The sequence below is a fragment of the Dysidea avara genome, chromosome 4, assembly GCF_963678975.1.
Source record: "Dysidea avara chromosome 4, odDysAvar1.4, whole genome shotgun sequence".
NCBI classification, from domain to species: domain Eukaryota; kingdom Metazoa; phylum Porifera; class Demospongiae; order Dictyoceratida; family Dysideidae; genus Dysidea; species Dysidea avara.
Genome location: NC_089275.1, coordinates 3,056,244 through 3,080,510, shown reverse-complemented (window position 1 = coordinate 3,080,510; position 24,267 = coordinate 3,056,244). Strand labels below are relative to the sequence as shown.

General features: G+C 37.8%; 3 protein-coding genes across 6 annotated transcripts; 2 read left to right on the top strand and 1 right to left on the bottom strand.

Annotated features, from left to right (window-relative positions):
* Positions 1-10: 10 nt before the first annotated feature.
* On the bottom strand, positions 11-13,617 carry LOC136252793 (uncharacterized). The gene is made up of 8 exons (XM_066045359.1): positions 13,462-13,617; positions 12,738-13,365; positions 11,953-12,255; positions 9,350-9,528; positions 7,537-8,062; positions 6,705-7,007; positions 5,006-5,211; positions 11-187 (listed from the first exon to the last, which is right to left on the bottom strand). The coding sequence occupies exons 1-8, from the start codon at positions 13,615-13,617 to the stop codon at positions 11-13; spliced, it is 2,478 nt and encodes an 825-aa protein (XP_065901431.1).
* Positions 13,618-14,593: 976 nt separating this feature from the next.
* LOC136254254 (rho family-interacting cell polarization regulator 2-like) lies at positions 14,594-18,482 on the top strand. 4 transcript variants are annotated; one of them, XM_066046920.1, is made up of 11 exons: positions 14,595-15,602; positions 15,665-15,718; positions 15,813-15,847; positions 15,899-16,073; positions 16,724-16,791; positions 17,147-17,240; positions 17,487-17,601; positions 17,656-17,695; positions 18,018-18,070; positions 18,298-18,394; positions 18,445-18,482. In XM_066046920.1, exons 3-9 carry the CDS (start codon positions 15,824-15,826, stop codon positions 18,018-18,020), a joined length of 519 nt encoding a protein of 172 aa, XP_065902992.1. In that variant the 5' UTR covers positions 14,595-15,602; positions 15,665-15,718; positions 15,813-15,823; the 3' UTR covers positions 18,021-18,070; positions 18,298-18,394; positions 18,445-18,482. The 4 variants fall into 4 exon arrangements, with proteins under 4 accessions (XP_065902991.1, XP_065902992.1, XP_065902989.1 ...); XM_066046917.1 differs by having other exon boundaries at positions 15,665-15,847; XM_066046919.1 differs by lacking the exons at positions 15,665-15,718; positions 15,813-15,847 and having other exon boundaries at positions 14,594-15,602.
* Positions 18,483-19,178: 696 nt separating this feature from the next.
* LOC136254255 (uncharacterized) lies at positions 19,179-21,100 on the top strand. Its single transcript, XM_066046921.1, has 4 exons — positions 19,179-19,517; positions 20,367-20,450; positions 20,510-20,600; positions 20,712-21,100. Exons 2-4 carry the CDS (start codon positions 20,412-20,414, stop codon positions 20,927-20,929), a joined length of 348 nt encoding a protein of 115 aa, XP_065902993.1. The 5' UTR covers positions 19,179-19,517; positions 20,367-20,411; the 3' UTR covers positions 20,930-21,100.
* The last annotated feature ends 3,167 nt before the right edge of the window (positions 21,101-24,267 follow it).

Genomic DNA, 24,267 nt, shown 5'->3' with positions numbered 1-24,267 from the left:
CATCTCCTGGTCAATGTCTAAAGAGAACACTGAGAATAACTTTGGCCAGTGCAGCACATCTACCAAAATTCACCCTGCAGTACCAACATGACATTACGAGAGCAATCCTGAAATATCCTTGCAAGTCATCATTAGTAGCACACACTGATAGAATGTACATAATCGGCTCTGCCAGTCTGAGTAATATCTACCCAAAGAGGAGCATTTTAGCATTAACATATGAACACACATACACACATTAAAGTAAGTACATTAGTTAATGCTATATACAGTCGAACATATGTAAATTCAACAGATGCAAGTTAAAATGTCACTAAAAGTTGCTTTGTGTAACAGAAGATATGAAAGAAAAATGCAACTGCTTATATAAGCATAATAAAATATGACCAGATCTGCAAAAACCCAGCACAATGGCGCGAGCCTAAATCTTACAGTATAAATCGTTGATTACAATAGGCGTATTTTAAAGTCTGTAAATTTTTAAAAACAATTTTTTGTGAAGAAAGGGTCTAATGATGAAAACTGTATGACCAAATATGTCTACTCAAGAGTTCAAAAATCTTTTGGTAGACCAACCGATACATGAGTTATGGTGTTTGTTTGTGTCACATCAAAAACTATTCCTGGAGATTATAATACACATTGTTGACTACATCACAGAAATATGGTACGCTTTATTGGACAAGCAACAATAGACTGGTGTAGGTACGAGATAAGCCATTAATCAGAAAACTAAGTGGGTGTGGCACTAAAGGAATATCTGGCAAATCAAATCATGAGTCCACCGATGAAGAATTATTCCCGATCTGAGACGGAATAGGCACGAGGTTAGCCATTAATCACATATGCTGTTTTTCTTATTTTTAAGTAGCTGTCCAAAAGTTGGTACTGCCAAAACTGTACTGGCCGTACTGCTAGATCCAGCCTTGCACTTTATTACAGCCAGCTAGGAAGGGACACAGGCTTTGTTTTATACAGCTGGCCACGAGGTGAAAGCTTTATTACAGCCAGCAAAGAAGCAATGAAACTTTGCTATGGCCACGACTTGAGAGACAAGGGTTGTTACTGCCAACAATTAAATAGGCAGGTTATGGATGTATGTAGTTGTGAATATAGCTACCAGGAAACACATTGAGGAGCTGGCTCATCAGCTACAATTGAGTTTGTACAGTGCTGGTATGGCTGATGGAGGCGCTCAGAAAATACCCAAATCGTTCAAACAACCCAACAGTACAACTACTAATTAAATCATTGACATTCATCACTTTGAAGTGGTGACAATATTTGCATCACATGACCCCAGGTCTCTAAATGACATTTAGAAACCTCACCTCAGGTCTCTAAGTGTATTAATAAAGCTCATTAACTGTGTCAGCATCAAAGAGAATTATTCATACTACTTACTTATATTGAGATAGCCACTTGCCTATGGGTATATAGCATTGTACTGACAAATGTACAGTGGGTGAAACATATTTGCTTAACACAAAGCATGCAAAGATCGCTGAGATCCAATAAACCCTGAAATTACTTTCATTTAATGTACAAGCTTGCAGCTGGAAGCAACTGCAGTTTCAAGACAGTCTATGTTGCTAGACGGCTTCCTAATTCAATTGTGCCATTTTTCCTTAAGGATGTATGGGGAGCCCCAGAGAAAAATGCACCTTTTTCAGTTTTAAAGCCTGTGCATGCCAAAGTAGCTACATAATTCTATATATTTCTGAGATCGGCAAACAATACTCTATCTATTGAGCATATAAAAAGTTCCAAAATTTAAAAATTGGACTGGTTTGCCTACTAAAGGAATGATTGCCAAAACTTCCTCGCACCACAGTAGTAGTCACCCATCAACAAAGAAGTGACACACCAAGTATGGTTAAAGTCTGAGGTTACAAACCATCTGGGCAAGCCTGGTATTGGTCAAAAATCACTTAAAATGACACCCTTTTCTCGTCACTTCCTCTCTCAACTACTTAAAACCAGAACTCCTGGCATAAAACAATGTTCACCTCCTTAACACTTAACTAGCACCAAGGGCTTTGCAGATTTTGTTATTAGAAATTGTAAGGGAATTTATCCTGTTCATGTGATTAAGTATGACTATGGTTAGCAATAGCACTATAGACCAAAATCGTGTTGATGTACGTCAAGTCAGGGCTGTTAAAATCACTAGAAAAGACATCAAGTGCAAGATCGAGTGTTAAATTACCGTAAGGATGAAAAGCATGTGAGCCTGAAGTTATTAGAATAAATGCCTATCAGTATATTTTTATAGTTTCTAATGACAAAGCTCTTGTTGCTAGTTATACAAGTATAAGAAAAATTAGGAATTTTAAACTAGAGTAGGGCAACATAGTACCACGATAAAAAGTACTGAAACAAGCTGGATCAGAGTAGTATATATGTAATGTCCAATTGCTGTAAAACAATATCCCTACTGTGCTGTGGAGATTGAAATGCACAGTAGGGATATTTGCTTCTTATTGTTTTACAGCAATTGGACAATACATACTACTCCAATCCAGCTTGTTTCAGTACTTTTCATTGTGGTACTATGTTGTCCCTACTCTAGCTTAAAAATTCCTAATTTTTCTTATACTTGTTTGTGAACTTTTTCTGCAAGTTCATGACCACTAAACACACTGTATTGTAGTGCAAATTAATCTAACTGGATTTTTGAAAATAGGTTATTTAACACTCATCCATACAGGAGCTGTGTATAGAACTAATTTTTTTTATCCATTTAGCAATCTTGGTGCTAACTATTGACCAGATTTGATGCCATTAGTTTCCTGTCTGAAGTTATGAATCATTAAAGTTGGTAAATTGGATGTGTACACCCCTTTTCATAAAACCGGTCACAATATTACACAAATATAGTTAAGTTGATGACAACACTAGCTATATACGGGTGTATGCAGCAATTAGCTAAGGCCACTCCAATTGGTAATTATGTTTCTGGTTCTTTGAAAATCAGTTTTAGGTGTGGGCGGGCGGAATTCAGCAACAAAGCAACAATGAAGTGACTGCTCAATTAGAGTATTTTTTAAATTTACTGACTGTTCTATTAGAGTATATCGATCTGCACTCAGACCATTTCTTGCAAGTTTTCACTGATAAAATACAAATTATGACACTTAGATAGTTAGACTTGTTGCAGCCCAATATTTGTTTCTGAAATCCATTTTTTTTCAAAAAGCTGATACGGGCATTTTACCCATGTATTTATGAAATTTCACATTCTCCAAAAAAGGATGTGGGTGGTGGACCAGAAACATAATTACAAATTGGAGTGGCCTAAATGTATATAACACACCACATGATTATTATTGCTAAACTGTATTCACTTAGAAGTTCATCCAGTTATCTTACTGACTTTGTTTACATGGTAATAGTAGCACTTAGCTATGCGGTTTGCTTGACACATCATGTGAAGAAACACAAAGAAAGTCATGAAGGAAAGCATGCTACCAGTCTGGATGATGAAGTGAACAAGAGAAGCAGCTAGTGCAGGGGTGGATCTGGGGGATCAAAGGGTTCCTAACCCCCATTTGGCAGACGACTGACTGAGTCTAACTGCTCACAAAATTTTCTTCTTAAGTGAATTTGAAACATTTTCGTGAAAGAAGTAGGGCTGTAGCTCTACCCAGTTTTCTGCTATGCTTGACTGAACGCATCAGGCAGGCAGTGTAAAATGCTGTCAAATTAAAAAAAAAATTTCTATAGCAACTTAACAAAAACGTTTCGGGTTGATCTGAAGGAACTTTTGGGCTTGATTTTACTCCAATACTGTCATGTTGTTGTGAGGAAAAATCGAGGCAGGTTTTTGGGTGATATTATATTGCGGGCCACGTCCACACCTTCATCGTCCCTACCATACAGTACTATCGTACTGTACAATGCTGTTGAGGTGAACATTGTTTTATGCCAAGAATTCTGGTTTTAAGTAGTTGAGAGAGCAAGTAATGAGAAAATGGTGCCATTTCGGGTGATTTTTCCAATACTGGGCTCGCCCAGATGGTTAGCAGCCTCAGAATTTAACCATACTTCGTATGCAAGTTCTTTGTTGATGGACGACTACTACTGTGGTGTGGAAGTTTTGGCAATCATTCGTTTGGTTTTCGTGAACGAAAATCCATATTTGGACCCCAAAATCTAAATGATGCAGTGATGACAATCATGCTTCACCAATCATGCTTCACCAATCAAACCACCAATACTTTTTGGTTAAGGTTTGCTCACAGAGGAAGGTTGAAGTGCAGTATTGTGATAAAAGATCATTGTTTCCAGGAATTACGGCTCATAATCTCATGATCTGCAGATATTTTAATCAATTTCCACCTCAAGGAAACAATAAAATTTACTGCCACTGCAGCTGTATTCAAGTGAGAGTTAGTTCAACATGTAACAGCAGTTAGCAAATTATTTTGAAGATGTTTTTTTTACATTGGTAACCCTACCTATGGCGGTTAAAGGGTTAATACATCCTTAATGTATGCCAAATTTCATGGCAATGGAGTTACAAATTTGTGTTGTATACTGGTTTTCATAAAGTGTGCAGAAAAAAAAATTAGGTCCCTGCAAAATGAAAAATTAAGCCTAACTTTGAGGGCTTGTATATTTCACAAATGCATACAATGGTTTTGCTTAAATTTGCATGATAGGATGTTGAAGGTGGAGGGCAGCTACAATGCAATGCAAAAATTGTGTGCTTTCAAGAAGGGATTATGGAGCTATGCAAGCATGCAAATGCATTTTCTTTCTTCCCCACGGTGTAGCGCGCTGGCTTTCTTGGCCGCATAACACACTACCGTGTCTTGATTCTATAGAAACTTGTTGAAAACAATTCTACATGTATTGAGAAAACATTTCAAGTCACTCTGAATGCATGTGTGGACTTGATTATACTAAGGTAGGACTTATGATACTGACACGATGATGTATGCAATTTCCATTAGCTTATAAATTATCAGTCACACTACCTCTAGCAGTTCATGTTCCTTACCCACTCAATGTCCATTGTGTGGTGAGTCTGAAGAGCATAGAGAGTAAACAATCCATCCATCAGCCTATTAATAATCCCAGAATGTGCCAAAATCATACAAAACTCAGATGACTTTTGACAATGGTCTCCAAAGATTGTGAATATCTTCTCCAGTCGTAAGAATGTAGAGGCTGGTACTTTTATCAGATCATTGTTTTGTCGAATTCCTGTAAAGATTATGACTCATTTATCAGCCTGATTCAGCCATACGTATAACACAATAGTACACAAACTGCAAGCACTGCAATGTTGTAGGTACTCTTGTACTTTTTGTGTTAAGTAGTGGAAATTAAATCAGATTAAAAAAAAGTAAATTTCATTTACCATCATACTGTACATACATGAAAACTTATAACATTAATGGATGACAACAAAGTGAATTAGGGTAATAGCCACAGCTACCATAACCTTTGAGCAAGAAAAGGCATGCATCTTCTTTGTATATGAAGGCAACTACAGTACTAATACCCACCCCTGAACACTAGAGAGAAGAGGGGGAGTATAAAGTGAAATATGTATTTTTTTTATCAGCCACCAGCTCAATAACATCTATGCTAAAATGCTGCAGACAGCATTTGCCATTCTGGATCAGCTGTTTACTGGCTACCATTAATATTAGGCCATAGGTGATTCTAAAGGGAGATGGGAGGGGGGGCATGGCCCTAATAAGTTTTGAAAATAAATCTTGGGGAAATGTTGCAGTCTAGATTGGCATTATTAGTTAAAGCATTTCCATGTTTTTTAACATCAATTTTAGGCTATTTAAAAATCTTACATCATAATTATTAAGCCACATAATATTATGAGTTTCTGGGAACAGACCCTATTTTATACTACAGCCATACCACAACATTCGTGCTGTACCCTCTCATATGCTAGCTCTAGAATTGTCACTATACTGGGTTCTGTAAGAGATCCATGCCAATGTGTAGGTGTAGTGACTGACAATTTATAGTAACACACACACACGCACGCACGCACGCACGCACGCACGCATGCACGCATGCACGCACGCACGCACGCACGCACACACACACGATTGTACTCTTATGTTTTTAGTTCATTGTTGTAGCCATGTTGTTGTCTTATGTAATCTTTGATGAGACTGTCATCATTTGCTATTTCATGATAGTTGTGATATGAGTGTGTTGAATCAATCGGTTATTACATTGGTGATGAGGTAAATTGGAGTATGGCTAGTAAGAAGACATATGGCAACATGGGAGAATTCGACTAAGCAACTGAGAATTGGTCAACCTACATGGAACAAATGGAACAGTATTTCATTGCTAAGACGTGACTATAGTAACAACAAGAAACAAGTGATACTCCTTAGCACATGCGGAAGTGTGTTGAATCAATCGGTTATTACAGTAGGATCATGTACGTTTACTTGTGGGAATTTATTTTTGAACAACAACAGAATTTGGGAATATATTTTCAAAGAGAAGGGCCTCTTCAGCATATCTGAAAATAAAAGTAGTGATACTCTTAAATTAAATGCGTACGTAGATACTGGACTGCAAATGTTCACAGTTCACTGTACGTTATATTGTATACTAGTGCATGTAAACAGTATGTGGTATGTGTACATGTTTCATTTCCTTTACAAAGCTAGCTTTCTTGTATACATATGTGCCTTTCAGTAGGTTAGACTTACTTTCAAAACTAAGTGCGATGAGTGATTTTAGCAGAACAACAAAATGTGTCATCTGCAAAACAAGCTTATGGAATGCCACCATTCCCATCTTAGTGGATGAATGGATTGAGAGCTTAGACAAATTGATAAATAGCATATCACTCATTGCAACTGTCAGAAAACTATCTTCATCAAGTGGAATGTACACCTCAGCTAGGTTGTCGTCCACAGGATCTGGTGACACCACTGCTCTCATAGAGTTGATAACACAACACATCCAGTATAGAACTAGACTGTAGTCTTCTGTTTCTTCCAATGATTGTGCTATTAAAAACAATTCAATGCACTCATAGATTAATGTACCATGCCTGCCCATTGATTGCAGATGTGTGTGATTTATAAACACATTTGGTAATACTTTACAAAGCAACTTGATAACTCAGTAAACACAGTATTAGTATATATAGACCTATGCACACATTGAGCTGAGCCCTCAAAAACATTTAATAACTCACGGATGGAATTACAGGTACTTGAAATTTAGCTTATTGTAATATTGCTAGACCTGCTAAAAATATTTCAGCTCTTTTCATTTAGATGTCTGACACTTTGTCAGAGTTCTCACCATACATTTCCTATGAGAAGCCATAAAATATATGATACATTATGGTCCCTTCTGAGCTTATAGTGAAACCAAACCATACATGTCTACTCTTGAGTCTTGACTCCTTTACTGTCATCGTTAATCATCTAGTTGACTAAATCAATGTCAATTCTCTTGAGAAAAATCTACATTTCTTTTTAGCTGTTTTCTCAGGACTAAGCTCAACTTGTACACATTATAGACACTCACTATTATTCTGAATGGAGAGACTCCATAACTGGTCAAGTAATTGACCACCTTCCCCTTTGATCATTTTGGCAATTGTAGCCACATCTGCCTGTAAACTTTGGTGCACAGGCCGTAATGAATCTTCCACTGCCATTTTTACAAAGCAATTATGGAAAATTTTTTGATTAGCTTGATTGCACTGTAGTAGAGCCGTTATCATGAATTTAACATCAGAAAAATTAATGTGAATGACCGAACTGGCATTGAGAGCTGAAGTGACAGAGAAAACTTTCTTAGGATTTTTTGAACTATTGCAAAGAAGCTTCAGCAAGTTGACTGCTTCAGATTCTAGTACTTTTGTTAGCTTCAGGTTAAGCTTGTTGTTACTTGAAAATGCAGCCAGTAAAGACTTAGATGAAATTCGGTACAAGAAATCCTCATGTACACAAAACTGTTCTACTAGTCCAGATGGTAGCAATTCTTGTGACATCACTCGTGAACATTTTAATAGGATTAGCATTATTAGTTGAGCTAGGTAATGAAGACCCTACAATAACCACAACACAACAATAGTAAGCACAAAAGTACATGCCAAGTTAACAAGGTACTAAAATGCACATGTAATGTCTAAATTAAGTAGGCACATCACACCTTTTTCACACCAGCATTTTTTTGGAAGCTGGATACTGTATGTGTGTATCAGCCAATTGTGCTTTTGAGTAATGCTCCAAAATTTTCCCTATAATGCGATAAATATGCTCAGTTGTGCCCCAAATATGCTCTTAGACAACGATATCTTGATGAGTATCTAATACATCCCTGAACGTTCTATTAGGATTTAACATGAGATTATTGTTCTGTTAGAGTATTTCAATATTTAACTACTCTGCCCTTTACAAGTAGCTATAAATCTGATTATTATTTATTTTTACTGTGCTTGCATGTTTTATTAGACTATTAGACTATTAGAAATGTACAGAGTTTCAGCTTCTAAGATACCAAATATGCAAAACTTGTGCCTATTATGTTGGCATCATGCTCAACGCTTTTGCCTACCCAAATTATGCTGGCATAATCGATGTAGACCTAGTGTATATTATGTAATGGATATAAGTGAGCATAGGATGATTAATACATGTGTACATGCATATATATGTACACATGCATTAGTCCTTAAACCTGTACAGAACTTTTGGGGAATGCGTGTGTACACAGTATACAGACATTAAATTGGGGTAACTTGACTCTTCAGCCTAAAACCATATATTGATTTAAAGTCTGTTCACTGGGATATTTGGAGAAGTTTAAAATGAAGACTGTAGCCACAAAGGCTTACTTGTTATGAAGCACTGAATATCGGCAACACGCGTTTCCGTTTTCTTGCCACGTGTTTAATTTCGATTGTGGCTTTAACCACATAATTATACAGATTGTTGGAAAATTTAATGGCGTAGTGAATGGCATTTGTTTCAAATTGTTAGGAACAACCACCATTGAGTTATGGATCATTTTATAAAAGTATGTAAAGGGTTCACACGTGATTCTTTACCAAAAGCTTGCTTACACAGCAAGTTATGGTCTCATAGTTTAGCGTTAGGGTGAAACCCTAAGCATATTGTTTTAATCCTTATTGCATCACAAGTAGAATACGTAGCCATAGGAAGAAAGTTACTGCACTTTGTCTAAGGCACACGTCAAGCTCGAGCTTATATGCAACAGAGGAGCAGGACACCTATGAGCTCCTGCACACGTATTATTAAAGTTTTGGTCCATTTTTCTGGACTATGTAGGTTTAAGGGTTACGTACAGGTACATATCAATACAAATAAACAACCTTGTGCCAAGCAGGAACTAGCAGCAATATCTGTACCTCCTTTACAAGCACATCCAGTACTCCACTCTCTCTTAACTGTGTCCTACCATCATCACTTGTATTAGCAATGAAATAGAATACCACATGGAACAATGCTACTGGATGCATCAATGACCAGTTACATTCCCTCAAGTGCTCCTCTAAATGACGTTAATTTATCACTATAAGATGACTGACTACACAGATACATACATGTGTGCACACGTGCTAATGTGTGTTTGTGTGTGTGCGTGCATGTTTGTGTGTGTGTGTGCGAGTGTGCATGTTTGTGTGTGAGAAAGAGAGTCCAGTAATGCACAAATCAAAATTGACATTAAAGTTACTGTACTGTAAATCCCAAATTCCAGTTTCTGGGCTTGCTTTTGTCTGTCACTTTAGTAAAAGCAGAATTTTTGTCAAGGTTTTGTGTTCCATTTATTATGCTATTGTATTAAAAACATGTAATTACGAGTTGCTGAATGTTCTATTAGATAATATTTTATTAAACTAGGCACATTCCCACTGCTGGCCACAGGTTGGCTGTGGGCACCATACCTGGTTTCTCGGTAAAAAGTGAAAACGTGTGTATGTGTGTACTTATCTATGTACCTAACTGTAAAATTTTAGCCTAAGGCTTTCATGAACTGAAGTTGCGGTGGAGAGATGTTTGCTCTCAGTTAGTATGATGTAGTAGCTGCAGTAGATGCAGTAGCTCTGCCTCCTGCAAAATGGTGGTGTTTAGGATGAAAATAATATGAGCAGTTATTTTTACTAGGTACAACATTAATAAGGCAATACAATGAAACCATAGTGAGTAAGCCGTGCATTGTCTCTGAAGACATACGTATAATAGTAAAACTAGAACCACTGTATTAAAGTTGAGACAATTCCAAATGGTGTATGTGTGTGTGTGTGCGCGCGCGCGCGCGCGTGTGTGTGTGTGTGTGTGTGTGTGTGTGTGCAGGTGTGTGTGTGTGTGTGCAGGTGTGTGTGTGTGTGTGCAGGTGTGTGTGTGTGTGTGTGCAGGTGTGTGTGTGCGCGCGTGTGTGTGTGTGTGTGCAGGTGTGTGGTGTGTGTGTGTGAATGCCAATCGTCCATGTCTTGCATAGTGGGTGAAGGTCCAGATGGGACTTTAGGTGCTCACACCTTCACCTGTGAGACATGTCCTGCAGGTTACTAGTCCTGTCCCAGGAGGATTTGCCGGTGCTGATTCAAGTCATAGTATCTGACTAGCGCACAGGTGTCTCAGTGCTGGTTCACTGGGTAGGCATGACCGCTAGTGGCAGTTGAAGGCTTTTTGACAGTTATGTAGTTTTCCTAAGACTACGTTCGCGGTAGTTGGTTCTTCAGTGTCTGTGGATGAACAGCAGCCCCTTGTTATTGAAGTAGTGGGTTGATCAGTTTCCATATCTAGGATTGGTGATTAGGGAAATATTGATGCAGATGTCAATAAGAGGATAGCCAGTGTCTCAAAGGCCTTTGGTGCAATGAATGTTGGACACCACTTCGTCATCATTTGAAGCAATTATATGGCTTTCACCACAGGTGCATCAAAACGATGCTGGGTACAACAATGTGAGGAGCACATCTCATTAACCACAACAATAAGACGATGGGGATATGTAGAGACTATAGCAACCAAGCTGAGAAGACATCATTGAGAATGGCTGGGATATGTAGCAAGAATGGGTGATCATCATTTACTACTACGTAGTTTGCTTGTTTAGGTGGCTGCCTCAAGTGCGGCTATTTATGGACCCAAGAGAAGATGGAGAGATGTGTTGAAGTCAGATTTGTAGTCTCTTGGCATAAGTGATGGCTGCTGGTATGATAGAGCAACGGATAGGAAGCAGTGGCGACAATTGTATATTCAATCGTAGACAATGATGAACAGGAACACCTCAGGTATGAACTGTGCAGTGTGCAATCTATCAGAGATATTTAGTCAAAAGTGCACTACAGAAAGATAGCTACCTATCGAGGAACAGTCTGGTGCAGTCCAGTGTCAGAAATGTGAGCACTGGTTCAGGAGAAGAGGAGGACTAGCTGAACATAAATGTGAGACGAGTGACTACTCTACCCAAGCCAGTATTTCCCCTGAACAATCCATTCTTAGTAATGATTGTGACAGAAGTTTTAGGAGGCCTGGAGATCACAAATGTTTAACAGAAAGAGCTAAACCCATCTTTGAACAGCATCAGTGCCAACATTGTCATCAATGGAAGAAGAATGCTGGGGGCCTGAAAGTTCACCTAAAGAAGTGTGTTCCACCAGTGTGACTAAACGTTACTTCCTTTGCTACAGTGGACCTGAACAGGCAGTGTCACGACAAGGCAAGACAAGTGTGTGTGTGTTTGTGTGTGTGTGTGTTTGTGTGTGTGTGTGTTTGTGTGTGTGTGTGTGTGTGTGTGTGTGTGTGTGTGTGTGTGTGTGTGTGTGTGTGTGTGTGTGTGTGTGTGTGTGTGTGTGTGTGTGTGTGTGTGTGTGTGTGTGTGTGTGTGTGTGTGTGTGTGTGTGTGTGTGTGTGTGTGTGTGTGTGTGTGTGTGTGTGTGTGTGTGTGTGTGTGTGTGTGTGTGTGACACACCTCTGCACATCATCCACACTGAATAATCACACAGTAGTTGTAGTAGAGAGTGAATTTCATTGTGACATTTCTCAGTAATCATTGACACATCCAAGTGCTCATTCAGGGCCATCAGGTACCGCAAAATGCATAAAATTTCTGAAAACTGCAATTTCAGCTCATAATAATTCATTTCAATAATATGCTTGGCCATTTTATTTCTTAGAAAGAAATGTGCACTACTTCTCAAAAGTTCCTTGAGCATATCAGCTATTTTTTCTTCTTCTCCATGCCCATCATTAAGACCACCATTAGTCTCCACTTCTATACAAACATATAAAGGGATGGTTACAGTATATCCATAAAACATTTATTTCTTGGTTGCCACCTTAAACTTGTTATCAGACTTTTTTCATAGACTAACTGTTTTGCATGGATCTCACTTATTCTTGTACTTTATATGGCTCCAAAGCCACCCACCTTTATACATTAATTTCGAGGCAAAATTACACGTAGTAGCTACTATTCACAGTGTGTGAAAAGAAGAAAAATCTTAAGGCTCAGTAAATTCCTTTGAAAAGCAAAGATAGACTTTAGGTACGATTTCAATCAAATATGGTGTGTATGGTCTACCTTACCTGGCAGGTAGCTATAAGTGCAATTTGGAAAAGAAATCATGGAGCTATGCATGTGTGAAAATCATGTTTTCTTTTATAACACATGCACACTACCATGTGTCTTAATGTTGGGTTCACCAAGTGTGAATCTTAAAACAATACAGATGAACACAGATGTACAGCACTAACTTGTTGAATCAGTTCCACTCATAATACTCCATATGACCTCGATCACAAGATCCTGCAACTCCTCACCAACAGTGAGTTGTTCTAAGGTCACCAAAAAGTCTCCATGGTCTTTCTGTATACTGGACACAATACCAACATGACTGCATACACTTTTAATAAGCAACAAAATGTTCTTTAAAGCATCGTGAAGGGCTGGTTCTAGTAGCATAGAGTGATAAATGTTGATGAACACAGATGATCCCAGTGCTTCTAAGTTGTCAGGACTGGTCGTTAAATGTCTCAGTGCTTTTAAAAATCCAATGACATGATAATCATTTGAAGCCTGCCTATCCATCAACCTTATGTAAAGACTTTTAGTTTCAATAGCTAGCATAAGAATTTGTTGAACATTTGATAATTCTTTATCTTTGAGTTTCACAAGCTGTAGAAAGTGCCTGTCAATATTAGCCGATAATACATGTACTGCCAGAGCACCCTTGGCTATAATAGAAGTGTTGAACTCAAACATTTGAATGTAGTAGGGTAGTGACTGGTGAAGCTGGTTTTGTACCATGATAGTGACTGCTGCTTGGGAGTCACAACAACTGAACAGAAAACTCATCAATAATTTTGCTAATGTCAAAGTGTCCTGTAAAAAAGAAAACAAGTAAAGCAAATGAAAAAAGAAAGCACTTGCACACAAAAAGATGTAATGTACATATAACACTGCAAAGTAAATACTTACTCCAGTGAGAGTCATGAACATCTCCAGTTTCTTCAGGTGCTGAACAGCTAGCTGCACTATCCCACACTCAACATACTTCTCTGCCAGTCTAGTCAGGCTAATACAGTAGTAAGTCAGTATCAGGGGATGTTGCGGAGACAGTGAAACACCTTGCATCACCGTATCTATAATACAACAACAGACAAACATGATCAATGATTTTAATGTATGCATGATAACAGGCTGGGTGATGCTGATCAAACCAAAGGATTAATGCACATATGCTATACACAAACACATACATACATGTACATGATCACAGACATCAAGTGGTCATGCATATACAACTTTATATTTTTTGTAACTAACTACATTGGGAAATCTACCAAAAAAAAATGTAATAGTAGTTGCTTCAGTAAACAGTGAAGCAAGACACAAACTGAAAAGTGATACGCTGTTGTGTTCGCCTGTTCGTGGAAACTTGATCGAGGTATGTGTAAGACGTAACTTTATTGTCCTCATTTCTAAGCTTGAACAGCCTTCTTGCTTGCAAACTTTGGTTTACAGCCTACTTTGATTTACTTTGGAATACAGCCTTCTTCCTTGGTGGATGGTAAACGCAGAGCCAAGTCCAAAAATCGATAAACTGTTGCACTAGTAACTTATTGATAAAATATATGGTCACTGTACAAATTGATAGTTTTGCTGTTCCTGCTCTCTATATATCACCATAAGTCTCAACAGGTAAGGCTGAAAATTTAATAGCCCACTGGCTTTTCCCCAATAAAAACTACTCAAGAAAAATGCAAACTAGTCGAGTTTTTGTTCAGCCTGTTACACATGGCAGATACATAAAAGGCAATAAACGCGAAAGTTGGTTCAACAATGCCCAGTCATGTAACACTTACCAGGTTGACTTTTATGAGGACTAAAATCCGAATCCAAAAATGGTAAACATTATGGGAATGGGGTATATATTAACAAATCTAACAAAATTGTAATTATTAAGGGTGTCTAGTCTACCTTTCAATAATCACACCAACCATGCATTTTGAATTTAATTACAGGATACAAGATGATTGAACCTTGAAGCTCCTCCACTCATGTAGTAATACTCCTCAGGAAATTATCTACCGTCAAGTTCATGGTAAAACAAGGTTATGATTGAGTTTATCTACATCAGGCTCTAAGATCTTGGGTTCTCTACTGTAAGGTATTGTGTTTGAATGACTTAAATAGCCAGGTGGGCCAAGGTGGCTCTTGACTGACTCGGCTATGCTACATTGTAGTATATTATACATCTCGGTTAATGCATTGCTAACTATCTTATGTATCATCCTGTTTATGACTTATTATAGAAATGGAGCATGCCTTTTAACACTTATCCATAGCTGTTGCTTTGGTATGCTACTCAGTGCTACCTGACAAAACTTAGTGCAATGATATTTCATTGCAATTGCTTGTACGTATATAGTTGAGATTGCCTGGAATGTTCATATTTCCTTGTTATTGTTCATATTTCCTTGTTATTGTTCATATTTCCTTGTTATTGTTCATATTTCATTGTTATTGTTCACCACATCATCTATTAGTTGAAGTGTTTAGTGAAAGTAGCTATGATTAATGTAATGTATTTTCAGCTTAATGACACTACTTAGTTTGGTAATAACTACATGGATGATACATTGTACATTTGCTGTGTTACAATTGTATGCCTGAGCTCCAAATGTTTGTGCAATCTTCTCTTGTGTGCATTGTCTCCTTAAACATTGGTTACTTCCATGAAAAGCAAATAAGTTACATATTGAATCAAGTGTCAGGGGCGAATTTAGGGCTAAGGGGGCTGTAGCCCCCCCCCCCCCCCCTTTCCTTTTAAACTAATATCTTAGTCATCATAACCCAAATTTGTATATGTTTAATCCAAAGCAGACCTATTTCAGGAACCATTACTAGCAACACAATTTATGCCTATGTAAGCTAGTATACTATTGTTTAACACTGCTCCAGAGAAGGGGTTCCTCTTTTTCCTTAAGAATTCTTCAAGAAATGGTTCAATTGCGGGTTGCATCTTCCTAGTTACAAAAGTTTTAATTGTGGGTTTTGCTTTATTTAGATAGATTGCAATACTTTCTACTATGGCTATAAAGGAGATCTTACTCAAAGTATGGTTCTATTTAGCTTGTACTATATATTTTAGAGTGAATTATATGGTTCAAAATGTTAGTTGACTACAGCTGCCACTGGTTACATCATACCAACTCAGCCACAACTAGCAAAGGTGTAGTATTAGTAGTCAGTCAACAGTCTGATAAAGTAGCTATAGCATAATTTATTGAGCCACCGTAGTCTACTAATGTTACTATCTGTAACAGGTACCTTCCCCATGGTTGTGGCTTGTGTTGATAAGGTGTGTGTGCTTTAATGAAGGTCACTGTGCTTAGTGTGATTATTTCATCAGGCTCTTATTCAACACTTTATCTACTGTGAATATTTATTGCAACACTTGGAGTCAATTGGTCCATTTACATTCAAAATGACCAATGGGATTAAGAAGTTACGTAGAGAGGTTGATATCATACAAGAACTATTAAACATGGCTTCTGAGCCATATCTACCAATCAATATTGAGGAAGGTACAAATATTATTGCAATGAAATAAAAATGACGCTAACACAAACTGTGAATAATTTTTTTTACTTTGAAAATTTGCTTTGACCAGATCTGCAAGAACCCCCCATGTTAGCACATTTTCGAACTCCATTTTACATTTTCTTTATCCAGATAGCCAAAGGAATGGTCATTCAGCTCTAGAAGCCAAGAACTTTCAAAGTTAGAGCACTACAAAATGACAGAATAATTGATGTGTACAGTGACAGTACAGAAAATACACTACAGGCGCTTAATTAAATGATCATAACTTACGAATGCAGTCCTTTATCGAGATGCAACTTACACCATTGGGTTCTCTATGAACAGGCAAACCCATTGCTGACTAACATTCATATCTTCCATCTCCTTGGGAGTATTGAAATGAAACAAAAGTTTTCAAACTCCTCTTGCTTTGGGGATCACGATGCTACCAAGTTTTTGCTGTTATCACCTTACTTCATTGTGCAACAGGTGCTCAAAAAGTTTTTTTAAATTTTGTAAATATTTCACCCGTTGCGTTTATTGTGTTCTAGTGTAAAATTAGGCTTGTACTAACATGTGGGATTATAGTATGTACGTTAGTATTAACTTGTATGTTACAAGTGTTGTTGTGATAGTGTCAATGTGACCGTAGTACTACCAGCACTATCATCTAATGATCACCTGATCTCATTCTGGAATAGTATCACCACCCAGGAGGATGTGAGTGTCTGTTTGTCTGTCTGTGTCAGTCTGTCTGTGTGTGGGGTGTCAGTCTGTCTGTGTGTAGTGTGTCAGTCTGTCTGTGTGTAGTGTGCCAGTTTGTGTGTGTGTTTGTGAGTGTTAGTCTGTCTGTATGTGAGTGTCTCAGTTTTTAGCAATCATTAGTTCTTACCTAGCTTGTCACGCTGGTTTTTTTCTGAGCCTCTGTTTTCTAGCCTCTTTGTTGCTTGCTGTATTCATGTACATATGTTTATGTATGTCACATAGCATGCAGATGAGAGCTGTAGAAGTAAATACATACAGTGTAGTAGTGATGTCACAGGAGATGTGGTTACTGTCTCATGTGATCCTACAGATGTTATCAGTGACTTGTGAAGAGTTTGCAATAGCTCTTGATAAACAGTTTGGGGCCAAATTGTGGAGTGAGTGTCCAGATCTGGCCAACAAAGGTAACAACCTCAGTGTGTTTGTGTGTACATGAGTGTACATGAGTGTATGAAGCACGCATTCCACTAATTGTATGTCAAATGCTAAGGTCGCTATTATAAATTTAGCAAGGAAACTTCAGATATTTTATTGCAAAATCACTCTGGTTACAACAACTTGAGTGTTCTTCAAAATATGTATACGTTTAAAATGCTTTAACCAATGAATCAACATTGAGTAGTTGTTACTGGTGCTGTTTGATCACACAGTTTACTCAACTTTGTCATGGATGCTGGGGTTGGAGGGTGAGGTTGGAGACCCATCAGATTTCAAAATGTGTGTCACTGTATTCCACTATAGTACCTACTTCATTAAGGAGGGAGGGTAAGTGTTCTCTTTTGATGTGGTTGGTAAGGAATGCTTTGATCCCTTCTGTAGTGGTATTCTGGTGAAGTGTCTTAGAGCACTGATGGATAAAGTGAGTATTTAGTAATTGTGTTGTATTTAGTAATTGTGCTGTATTTAGTAATTGTGTTGTAATTGGGAGTCTATTTTGGAGGGATGTATGCTTAGCAGTTGACAGCTTAAGTGAATTAGCTCTCTAACAAATTTGTTGGAAACAAGTTAGTAGCCAACTTGTTATTTCCTATAGTAATACTTGCTGGTTTTTAAAGGCTGTACTTTACTTCTGAAAATTTTCTTACCTCACTGCCACAACTATGGAATTCCCTGTAATTGTACTTTATGTGAAATTGATACATATAATGTTACTATGGTAACTGATGACATCATCATTACAGTGATACTAATGGAGACACTATTATCATCAGATGTGTCACTTCAGTAACGTGAGGTGAGGAATAATATGTTAATGTGTTACACAGTAAACTGTATAGAGTTTCATTGTAGTAGTGTATGTTCTATTAGAGTAGTTGAACAGAACTCTAATGATAGTCTTCATTTATCCATACAAAATTTTACTTGTCTGATTGTTATGTATGATAGAAACAGTGCACATGTGTTTGGGTAATAAAGGTGCTAGTGTAGCTGTTATGATTATTACGTTCTTGTTGTCTCTAGCTGGCTAAATTGCTGGAGGGTACATTCAACCAGGGTGCCCTGGGGCCAGTCTCCTTGTTACTACAGAGTGATGACCCCCAGTGTAGTCAGGTAGCAGGTCAGTAATTGTATGGCATTGCTGTGTATCACATGATCTTGTGTTGACAGCCTCTTACCTCAGGAAGTTTGTGGATGGAACATGGCATGATAAAGTGAGTAGTGTATACATGAGTCTTGTATGGCTTGACTATTGTTTAGCTCGACTATTGTTTAGCTCATGGTCTTGTACATGCTTGCACTAAAAGAGTCTGGCCTTGTTGACAATTTTTCATATTGAGTCATCCACGAACAAGTTGCAATAAATTCAAAATGATCCACTCAACAAAAAGTAAGAAAACGAGATTAGATGGATACTTGCTAAAATGAGACACATTTTAAATCCCTACTTTTGGCTAATTTGATGAAGATGTTAGCCAAAAGTAGGGAATAAAATGTGTCTCATTTTAGCAAGTAGCCATCTAATCTCGTTTCCTTACCTTTTGTTGAGTGGATTGTTTCTCGTTTCAGCTGTAACATTTTTGAGCTTGTTTCCTTACTTTTTGTAGCATGTGTAGTATATCGATCCCTACTTCCTTTAAAATATTTTAATTTTTTAAATAGCTAGTTTATTTACTTTTTATGCCCAGCTAGCTAGCTAGCTATGTTAGACTCCTGCATAGTACAAATATCACTCATTTTCGTATGCGATAAGCGCTTCTAAAATAATTATCGTCTTTGTCTTTAAAACTGTCACAGCAACTGTTAAAGGCTTCAACTGCATTTCTAAAAGCCTAAATGGTAAGGTTTAACAGTCAAACATCGCTGGAGAATTTATCATTAAGAATGGAACTCCCCTTTTAGAAGACTGTATCCACCCCTGAAGGACATGATTACCTCGTAAATAACTAAACTGGTTAGACTATAAACGACTATACAGAATTAATAAATTCTAGAGATGACTCCTTGACTACTAACCTGGTCTTACAGCACACTTTGTTAAAATCACATGTTCAGGTGGTGACGTGCACCTCAACTATCAATTATCCTCGTATAAGAACAAGAAAGGATTGAATGATGAACAACATGGTGTAGTGGACAAAACGTAGTCAAAACACAGATTCGTGAATCCACCATCATTATCTTGGCTGTCTGAAATTTCTGGAGCCGTACACCAGGTCTTACGGCAGGCAGATGAAATACAGGTGAATTTTGAAATTTTAAAATTCACTGTACATGACTTCACTTTTTTAAACCAAGGTACAGCAGTACTAATGCATTCCAGGTGGTTTTTTTGGGTAAAATTTGTTGCAAGACTGTTTTAAAGTGTGAAAAATCATGAAGCCGTATGATTTCTTACCAATCCCTACTTATTACGTACTACCATACTTAATGATACAGCAACACAAAATCCCAATGGCTCACAATTGAAGCTGGGCTAGACTATGACGTGCTAATGCACTTCAACATTGTCAAACTTAATTCACTTGGATCAGACCAGACAAAATTGACCTGGTGCTAGCAAACTTGGGGTATAACAGGCTAGGGATAGTGTTGAGCATTATTCTAGCATAAAAGGTGCAGGATAAATATCCTAACAGAGCAGTTATACACATAGCTAACTTGAGAGGTGTATAAATTGTATGGCAATAATTATCGGTATCTGTATCGGTGAAATTTACTGCTAGGCCATGTCCGTTGCTGTCTACAGGTTTTTGTGGAGCCACGGTTATTAATTTAGGGAGTCATAGTCTAGTCTTGCAGCAAGCCAGCTTTATTCATGAGCCATGCCACTTATTGGAAATGTGACTGTGATACTGTCTGTAAGCTTACATGGAGCCACGCAATTTTATCACCAAGGTTACACTTTGTTGGTATATGCGAAGCCATACCCACTTGTTTTATGCTTATAATTATGTTACTGGAGTACCCAAAATGGAGCTCTTTGCACATACTATCTGGGTCAGCAGTACTGACCTGGTTTCAACCCTGATGTGTATACATATGTACACATATACAGTAACTACACATTTGAACACTCATTTCTGTCATAGGCTGTGAGTTACTATCGTGAGAAGTTTGAACATTCTGACCAATCAATGAAGATTGGAGCTTGTCTAGCCATGGGAAAGTTAAAGGTGGGCATTAATACTAATAGTGTTGTCAAGTAGTGTACTACTGGATCATGTGTACACAGGCATTTGAAGCCATACAAGCACTACGATACCTCATGAGGGTGGACTTTGATCCTGTGAAGGAGGCAGCCAAACAAGCACTAACAGAACTAGGTAGGTTGTAAGATAGTTTAGTGAAATTAATTTTTGGTTGATGAAATAACTGGACAAAGTACAGTAGCATGCAAATCTATTTGTTTCATAGTGGATGTTATTTCTACACAGATGCTTTCACTGATGGAGCACCAGTAATGGACAATTCATCACCGTACACCGGCCATGTTAAACTGGCCACATCACGACTTAGCCAAGCCAACTTGGAGGATGGACAAGTACAGACACAACCAGCTGCTACCACTAGTAGTAATGACACACCAACAGACTGCTCTACAGGAATAACACGATCAGAGAGCACATACAGTAACCCTACCAGTTGTATATAATATGTGACTACACTACAATCCACTACTATTGTAATGTAATGATGTATTTTATTACTTTTTTAACAGTGTGTAAACTAACTATATTACTTGTGTGTTTGTAACGTGTGTCGTTTCTTTTGTTTGTGTGTTGTCAACAACTTTGTAAACAATTATACTCTATTATAATGATCATTAGAAAAGACATCATAATTATTATAAGCAATTGCAAAATTTGATTATACACTTATAGCCTGAAATTTATGAGGGACAAAATAGAAAACATGTCTGTTTCTGGCAGAAAGCATAAAAACTGGTAGGGTTTAGACTTGCTGGTTCTAAATTAGAGGAACCACTTTGTCAGATTAGAGCTTCCTGCTCAAAATGGAGATTTTAATTTAGATTTGTGACCGAATTTTGGAAAATCACTCTTATGGTCGTGCCTGAAACAATTAGAATTTTTGAAACTAGCATGGTGCTGTTAATAGCAGAAAGCACTTTTCAAATATTTCTAAAAATTTTCTTGTAATTCAGGGTATCTATGGTTTATTCTACCCTTAATTGGGTAGGAATTTAACTTACAATGCTGTGTTTCAGAACTAAATATTTAATATGTCAAATGTGCCCATATGGGTGATTTTCCAAAATTCGGTCACATTTGTGTTCTGTCCACATTACAATTCTACTGAAATGCTACCTCTGAAAGTGCGCGTGCAAGACTCAAATAAATTAAACATGCAAGTTTTCTTGGCTGAGAGAGGTTGACTGGTTGTTGAAAAAGGAGCAACTTGCATAATTGATCGGCAAAATAATATCTCGTGGTCAGCTTATAATTTGCATATCTTATTTGCCATTCACTGTCCACCTGCAATTTCTGCTTGATGCCTTTGTTTCTTGATAATGGCCATGGTAACACATATGGAATGGATGCCATCTTGAAAACTACTGAGTTTGTGAATCCCGGTCTTGACCCTTGATCAACCATTATAATATATATATCATTGCTAAGTAAATGCAATGGTCTTAGCCAAAGGTGAAGTGGTTGCAATTGGGCAGCCAATATGGCTTCTGCTAATGTTATGACAGCTTACGGGATACTGAGCGACTGCCGGTCAAACAAAAATTTTATTACGTAATTAAGGCGGGCTTAAGCTTGGTGTTGTTGTGTTGTATATCAGCTGGTAACAGGCTTAGCAAGCTGACTGCACAGGTACAAGGTACAAGAAAACACGTGTAACAGTACAAGATAACATAGAAACAACACACTTAGCAACTGGCGCACCTGTAAGCGCATGCGTAGTTTTGCTGACTAATGGCGATATTTTCCTGAACCAAAAATCAGGACTGTCAAACTAGTTGTTAACATTTTGTATAAACAGACCACTAGTTTGGCTTCTTGTCTAGGTCCTGACGGAGCCATTTGTTAGAAATAATGTTTCTAGTGCTTGTGATATCAATTTAAAAATTAATTTTGTGATCCGTGACAGTGTCTTGCTTTAGGCCATATTGTAGTCATATTTCAGCAACAATACACATTATTCACAAATCCTCTTGTCAGTCACTCACAAGTGATGTTCTTCAAACCTTAGAATTGTTAGTAAGTTCTCATGGTTCTTCATTGGTCTGATTTTTGGTTCCGCATAGTTTTCACTAATTGGCATGGGGACAACTCATGTTTCCATAGCAACATTTGAATTCCATACATGCATGTTGATTAATGAGAAGTTAAGAATGCATAAATATTTGATAACATTGCATTAAGAAAAATCAAAACTCCTAATCATGAAAAATGATTGATAGTGTACATGCGGGGTTTACAGTATCCCGTAACCTTATATACAATATATGACAGGTTTGATAAGTGGTCTGCATACATCAGATCCATCCACAATTATTTACAGGGGCTGGGAGCAAAACTCTAAAGTTAGATGTCCTCTTCCTCCAATCCATGTGATCGTAATAAGATGGAAACATCTGTACGTGTACTTAGAAGCACTTGGATGTTTTGCCATGAATCACTTTCATTATGTGTGATACATAGCTTTCAGTACAAGCATAGATATATTATCTATGGTACAAGCAAAGGACTTCATACAACTGGAATGTGAATGTCCCACAGTTTGGAATCATGATCAGTTCCTTAGGGAGACTTTGTCTCTCAGGAAACTTCACATAAGTTCTCCATGGTGGCTCACAATCAGATTCATGAGTAGTGAAGTGAAGGCCAGCAACAGGAATTACTGAGAATGAGTCCCTCTGCAATGCTGGATGATTGCTGGTTGAGGTCAGCATAAAACAAGCAGTATGGAAACCAAAGTGCAATCATCATGAACAAACTCCCAAGTAAATAGATTTGCAAGCAACGTGAAGAATTGAATACAGTAGATGTCTTCAGGAAATAGATGTAGTGTGGGATTTGTATACTGCTGACAGCCATTATGGTATTGGAAATATTTGCTGTGTATCTGAGAGAACACATATATATCTCAAAACTGGAGTTTTTACAACAGCACTAAGCTCTTTGCTTCAGCCACTGAATCTGTTATATGACACCGAAGGTCATAGTATTCCACATCACCACGGAAGGAGAAGGTACTGGACCTAACAGAGTTGTTAAGCTTGTTAAAGACCTGTATACAAACATTATAAACAGTTTTCTTCACTAAAAGATGAGACTATCACAGCATGAGCTGAGAAGGTGTGCATGAACAACAAACCCTTGCACCAAATCATTACCTGCAATTGTATGAACTGCTGAAATTCTTGTTGTAAGCAATTGCAAATGCTAACTAATGCTAAAGTTATTTCACATCCCTTAAATACTCTGGCAGTGGCGATGGCAAGTACATGTGTGTCAGTTACCTGTACCATAGTCTTCTCCAGATGAGCATGAGCACTATGAAGCATAATACAATGGTCAGCCTCTTATTGCATGCAAGGCTGAAGAACATACTCATCTAATGTACCAGTCAATAACCTATCTCAGACTCCAGAGGAAACCACCAATGATGACATTATAGATTTTTGTATAGCTATACTCACTGTAAATGCTGCAAGGAAGCAACTCTTTTCTTATGGGAATAGAAAGCTGGAAGATCTTCCTACATCAAGAACAGCTCTATTTCAGTATGAGAAATGTGCATGATTCCAAGGAGGCCATACTGATATCAAAGCTGTCTCTTCCAAGTCCTGCGGATTGGAGTTGGCAGAAGGACAGAGATGGACACCATTATGAAACACCAGGGGCGGTTTCTGGGGTTTCCAGAACCCCCTCTGAAATAGCACACGCCCCCTATGATCCGCCTGGGTGATAAAAATGAAGTTGCAATTCAAGAGAACCAGAAACCCCTCTGAAAATTTGT